Source organism: Penicillium roqueforti (genome assembly GCF_015533775.1).
Source record: "Penicillium roqueforti strain LCP96 04111 chromosome Unknown scaffold_16, whole genome shotgun sequence".
NCBI lineage: Eukaryota > Fungi > Ascomycota > Eurotiomycetes > Eurotiales > Aspergillaceae > Penicillium > Penicillium roqueforti.
Genome location: NW_024067580.1, coordinates 23708 through 29707, shown reverse-complemented (window position 1 = coordinate 29707; position 6000 = coordinate 23708). Strand labels below are relative to the sequence as shown.

General features: G+C 46.2%; 3 protein-coding genes across 3 annotated transcripts; 2 read left to right on the top strand and 1 right to left on the bottom strand.

The window, feature by feature from the left end:
- Positions 1 to 1109: 1109 nt before the first annotated feature.
- Positions 1110 to 1376, top strand: LCP9604111_6122 (uncharacterized protein; the record flags this gene model as incomplete). The annotated part of the gene is made up of 1 exon (XM_039074009.1): positions 1110 to 1376. One exon carries the CDS (start codon positions 1110 to 1112, stop codon positions 1374 to 1376), a length of 267 nt encoding a protein of 88 aa, XP_038927648.1.
- A 552-nt stretch (positions 1377 to 1928) lies between these two features.
- On the bottom strand, positions 1929 to 3197 carry LCP9604111_6121 (alpha/beta hydrolase; the record flags this gene model as incomplete). The annotated part of the gene is made up of 3 exons (XM_039074008.1): positions 1929 to 2575; positions 2679 to 2881; positions 2935 to 3197. 3 exons carry the CDS (start codon positions 3195 to 3197, stop codon positions 1929 to 1931), a joined length of 1113 nt encoding a protein of 370 aa, XP_038927647.1.
- Positions 3198 to 4106: 909 nt separating this feature from the next.
- LCP9604111_6120 (uncharacterized protein) lies at positions 4107 to 5388 on the top strand (the record flags this gene model as incomplete). Its single annotated transcript, XM_039074007.1, has 3 exons — positions 4107 to 4267; positions 5256 to 5266; positions 5327 to 5388. 3 exons carry the CDS (start codon positions 4107 to 4109, stop codon positions 5386 to 5388), a joined length of 234 nt encoding a protein of 77 aa, XP_038927646.1.
- Positions 5389 to 6000: the final 612 nt, after the last annotated feature.

The following is a 6000-nucleotide window of genomic DNA, read 5'->3' as shown; positions in this document are numbered from 1 at the left end:
GGGGCTTTTTTTTTTTTTTTTTTTTTTTTTTTTTTTTTTTTAAAAATTTTTTTTTTTTTTTTTTTCTTCTCCACCCCCCCCCCCCCCCCCTACCGCGTTTTGACAGGCAGGGCGTTTTGTTCCCGATTTTGTTGTTTTTGATCATCGAACATCTCGAAACACATCGATTGAACTAGTTAATTACATTTCCATTTAGTCATCAGAAGCAGTTGTCTGACTATCCTACTCGCCATTTCTGTGTATGCGTGAGATCCCTCTCTTCGGCCAACAGAGGCAGTCATATATAGTACTCTTAACCTCTTAACCTCTAAGAACATCCGTTGTTTTACCCTTTAAGCTCAAGTTGAGCTAATTCTATGTCCTCTATTTCGGTTGGTCGAATCGCTGTCACCTTGGAGATTGGTTTGCTGTCCGTCTTCTGTCTAGTGCATCAGGATCAAGAACCTGCATCTAAAAGCGATAGACCTCAAGAGGCCTAAAAGACCAAGGCTATCGCTGAGCTCGCCGAGCAACTAATTGATGATGTGATCAATCTGTCCAGGACAATTCGAAAGCAACCATTTGGAAGGTCGGTATTCACACACTTGAAAAGATAAATGAGCTCTCATTTGTTTAGAATGCTGAGCCAGTCCGCACACTTGCCAGGCCGCGAGACTGATATTATTGATGGATTTCGGACTCTAAGCTCAAGATAGGAATCACTGAAAGACCAGCCATGGCTTTAAGACGATGGAGCTGACGCTGCTCCTAAGTCATTCTCCTAGGTCGCATATGCGTGTTCTTGTTGATATACATGTTGGAGTGTACCTGCCATGTGGATAAGATAATGTATGATTTCGAGGGCAGGAGCGCATACACTTGGGAAAAACCTCGCCACATTTCCCTCTCATTCCCTGATATTCTTACAAGTCATAAACCTATACTGCCACCCCTGCCACCCAATGATGTCATAGCGTGCGCGCTTAATATAACAACCTTCTGCCACCTGTTTCTTTCGATCCATATTACTACAATCTATAATTCTATAATTGTTATCCTCTTACATCCATTCCGAAATTCCAGAATTTCTGCAAGCACGCTCAAATCTACCATAAATCAATCACATCATCATGCCGATCGAATCCAACCAAGACAAAGGCGCCACTGGAGCTGCCAAATTTGTCACCTCCACACTTGGAAACACAGTCGGTGGTATCACCCGCACAGTGGGTGGAGTGACAGGAACTGCCGGGCGAGGTCTCGGAGATACTATCAACAGCGCGACGGGGAGTGCTGGCGAGCCGGTTGGGAATGCGCTCGGTAGTGCAAGTTCAGGTCTTGAGAACGGGGCGAAACGGGTCGCCCAGGGAACGGAAGATGCTGGACAATGGAAATGAGATCTTCCGCCTCTTCTTCCTTTCTCTGGAGTCATTGCGATCAGCCGAATCATACCGCTCGGGCTCTCCTAAGACATAGCAGGTTCGAGTCCCTGTAACTTTTTCTGCACATGGCCCTATTTCTGGACAGCCTTCGTCTTGGTGTATCTTCCTCGCTTTTCTAGATATCTAAATATTCTATCAGCGCAGGATTGTCGATAGCCTTCGGCAGCTCGTGACGAGTTGTCCCTTGTTGTACATAGAAAAATCATCTGTCCGGTTTACGTTTTTGTTTTTGTCTATGTATACGAGTGGAAAGATATATAAGAAGAACATCTGGAAACACGTACATCCTATATATAATGTCTAGATATCACATTGGGTCGTAGATTCTTCAAATTTTACGTCGTTATGGACAGAGGTTGCGTGAGCAGCCGATACAGACAATCAGCTTCAATCTGAAGCCTTTGCATGAGCTCCATAATGAATGATTGGAGCGTTAGCCCCCGATGTATGTATGTATACCTGAACGTACGGCAGCCCAGGTAGAGCTAATGATATCAAGAACCATATTTAGATATTGTCTTCCGCTCGTTGCATTTTCTTGAAGATGCTCTCCCACACTTCCGCAGACGGTACCAAGCTATCATGGTCAGTGCCAGAAACCACCCTCGAATCAAATTCAATTGCACCCTCTGAGTCCCCATCATTCATCTGATGCCAGCATCTCTCAAAATAGGCTTGACCCTTCTTGCCGCTCATGCTGTCGGACTCAGCAAACAATGCCTGGACTTTCAGTGGCGGCCCCTCCCGTCCTCTTTCGAGCTCTACCAACTCACGCACAAAGACCTCATAGTCTTCACATTTGTCCCACGTGTTGGGCTCCTTCCGTAGACATTGTAGCGCCTCACTGTTAGCGCCAACCGTGTCCTCTTTGAACATACCCTGCATCATCAAAGAGTCTATCTCCTTCTGCTGGTCTATGTCTAGTCCATAGTTCTGCGCAATGTACAGACTGTTCTTTGCCTGGTCATCACCGCTCTTTGAGGGAAAGGAGGCAGAGAATTTGGCAATCATTTCTCCACTCGTTGCTGTTGCAGACGCATCATTGGCGAGAAAGAGACGTGGGATATGATGCCAGAGCTTGAAGACTGGGGCGGGGATATATTGGGCTATTTTCAAGGATGTCATGCCAGATTTGGCGGGGTCAACAAATGGCGCTGTCATGTGGTTAGATCTCGGCCTTTGAAGTTGGAATATAGCCGTCCAATATGAACAATATATACAAAAAGGACAGAATTATCTGCAGGAAATTTAACATACCTAGAACGGTAGCCATCGGTTTCTCGGGATATAGGATATCCCGACAGTGATACAGGGTGTTGAACAGATACATAGTGCCAGCACTGTGCGACGCCAACGAAACATGCTGGATGTCTAGATGGGCCAAAAGCCGTGGGACGGTCTCAATCCAGGTTGACATTCGCTGCGCGAGCGGCACGTCAGTGGAATTCCCCATTCCGGGACTATATACAAGTTGACCTTAGTTCATGTTATATAAAAGGGCTGGTACACCTACCGATCAACAACCAAAACGCGGACGCCGCATTTATCGGCAATCGCGTGTAGACAAATACCGATGTACCGCGATGAAAACATGCCCGGTATAAAGAGAAGTGTCGGAGTGGTTCCGTTTGCATCGGGCTCGCGGCCGTAATCACCGTAAGTCACATTGAGAGGGCCATGAGCAGGAGTTGGTTCGATGGTGAAGGAGCGATGGAAGCGGGAGTTGGATACATAAGAAGCGGCAAATGAGCGAGAGGATGTTGGGTTAGATTCCATTGCTTAGAAATATTGAAAGTTGTTAGAGATAGAAGAAAGTAAGAAATTTCAGCTCGTATTGAGGGGAAGAATAGGCATCAGAGGATAAGCTTGGAAGTTGGATGTGGCGGGATTATCTTTCAGCCGCCATTTTCTCTATTCAATCTATCCAAATTACCCGACAGGTTTCTACTGAATCATTTTGTCAGTATATATACATTAAATCTTGTGATGGAATATCCAACGGAGTCTGAGGCTCGGCGATGATCGAAGAAGGTCCACTTTCCGCCTTAGGTAGGAGTCATAGAAGTCACGAACTACCAAAAAATATCCGCTGAATTCCACCCGACTCATCTCTTTGTATGCCCTAACTTCTGTGAAAGTGTCTTAATATGTTATTTTGTGCCGTATACTGGTAAATGGACGGTGAAATACTGCTGGCTGGGATACAAGAAGCGACAGCGGCAAAAGCAAGACAAGATATTTCTGTATGGTACTGATGCAAATTAACATTTCAAACAGAAATTCCATTCAGACATGGAATCCAATTATCCGGAGGTCGAAGGAAACCGGTGACTCGTGTTGTGTAGTATCAAATCGACAGAGCAGGTTTGACATATGGATAATGACTCGAATGGTGCTAGAGAAATTTACTATATGCTAGGATACTGAATCAGAAGAAAGCAGTCTAGACATATTAATCAGATATTGAACATCAAGAGCGTCACCATCATGTCTTATAATTCCATTGATGAGATATCTCATAGCTGCCTCAATATAGATCTCCGAAGATCAACAATAAATGAAACCCACATTATCTTACTAATGAACATGTACAATCTCATCGCACGGCCATCTATGATCGTTATGTTGTATCCTAGAAGCCCAACGTCGTCCATCGTATAGGGCAAGCACTGACGTACAGTAGAGATGGAGAACCATCTCGGAAAGTACCGCATCGCTAGTGTACGCCACGATAAAAGCCACCCTACCATAGTAACCAGCCACGCGTTCAGCCATCGTGCCATGCCCTTCTCCATCCGTGATGTCACCAGTTCAGAAGGTCAAATGACCCATCTGAAACGTATATTGTACGTTGGAAGTAGGTTAGAAGCTCAAGCCCCCATTTTCAAACCCATGGTACATCACAGCGCATCGCTGATATGATATCAAATCATTGGCAGATCCACAGACCGGTTAATCCGGCAACATGTATTATCGAACCCGCTCGAATCGCCTTCAAAGCGCCCTAGATCAAAACGGCGTCATATCGGCCGGGGATTGGCTGGCGATCGAGCGAATGAGGGATCGGTAATATTGTAGGTTCTTGCGCGATTACGTAGGTCGGGCTGTTGTCGCTCGCAACAACTCCCGCTGATAGCGCGCACTTCTCCCTCTTTCGGTGATCATCGATGGATCCTTCCGTGGTTGGATGCTTTGTGGTTGGGGTTATTGCGATGGACAACGGTTGAAACTGCTCGAATTGGCACCTGTTTCTTTTGTAATCAATTATACAATGTACATGTACACTGCTTGTACTCGGTACTCTGTACGCGGTATATTGGATAATGCTGTTGGTTTGGTTCTGGTTCTGAATTCGATGTTGCTGCTTCGCTGGGCGATACCCGAAACGTGTTTCAGCCTGTCAAGCTCGGCGCCCTATTGAAAATAATATCATGCCGCCTGCGGAGTATATCATAGGGAGATATAGAAAAGTACCAATAATCATCGCCGTGTCATGCGCATTTAGCTGTAGACATGATACCGGGGGCTGTCAGATGGTCATCTTAGGGGCTAGAAAGTACCTAGATGCGACCGTTCAAAATTCGTCTCTCTGTTCTGCGGTCTGTGGACTTGCTCAAGGATCAATTCTCCGGTGTCCGATGCCGTGTTTTGGAACACGGGATTCCCATGTACCTCCCAGTTGAAACGGTCATTGGCAAGTCGATTTCGCACCCGATGATCAAACGTGAGAGCCAACCACGTTCTAGTCTCTAGAGGTCCATGGGCGGGGGCTTCCAGAAGATTTGCGTTGAACAGTGGCGATACATTCATTGTACGTCGGAATTGAAATGTCAGAAATGTCGGGGGTCAGTATTCTGGTGCCTAGGAGTTTGAAGAGTTCGGGCGCATCTGACGTGGCTTCGCAGGGATGAAGGCTTATAGCCATGACAAGAGCCGCGATATTGGCAAGGTGGCGTCGGTGCTATGAGAGGTTGCTATATTTATCCACGCAGGTTTTTGGATACTTCGTATGTATGTCTACAACATATACTTCGTAATAGAAGAGGTGAAGGAACACCAGTGTCGATCGTATCCTATTCTCAACGGTGAAGTGTACATATAACATCGTGCTCCTTACATCTAACTATATATAGGTACCATGTTCATTGTACATGGGAAAATCTATGCCAGCATACTCCGTACTAGACACCTCAATAGTCAGGTAATAGGCAGTCCATAGATAGGCTTCCGACGCTCAAGCTGCGAATCTCAATCGAACCAGAACGAGTCAAACGGCCAAGCCTGTAGCCCGTCGATCCCGAGAGAAAATAGCACAGCACTGCCACTGCAACCCCCTAACTCAACGCATTATTGTCACTCGGTGCGACCGCGCGACCGCTTGGCACAAACAATAGCACGTAAATAATCAAGACGGTGCCAAGACACTGTATTCATGCACGCTCATGTGTCGGCATGATCACCATGATCGCCCTTGGCGAGGCCATTCCCCATACATTGCATTCAATAGCCGCACTACCGAGACCAAGCGTCAACGAGTCCTTTTTTGAGAATTCGCTATATGTAGCACAGTGCTTGGCAG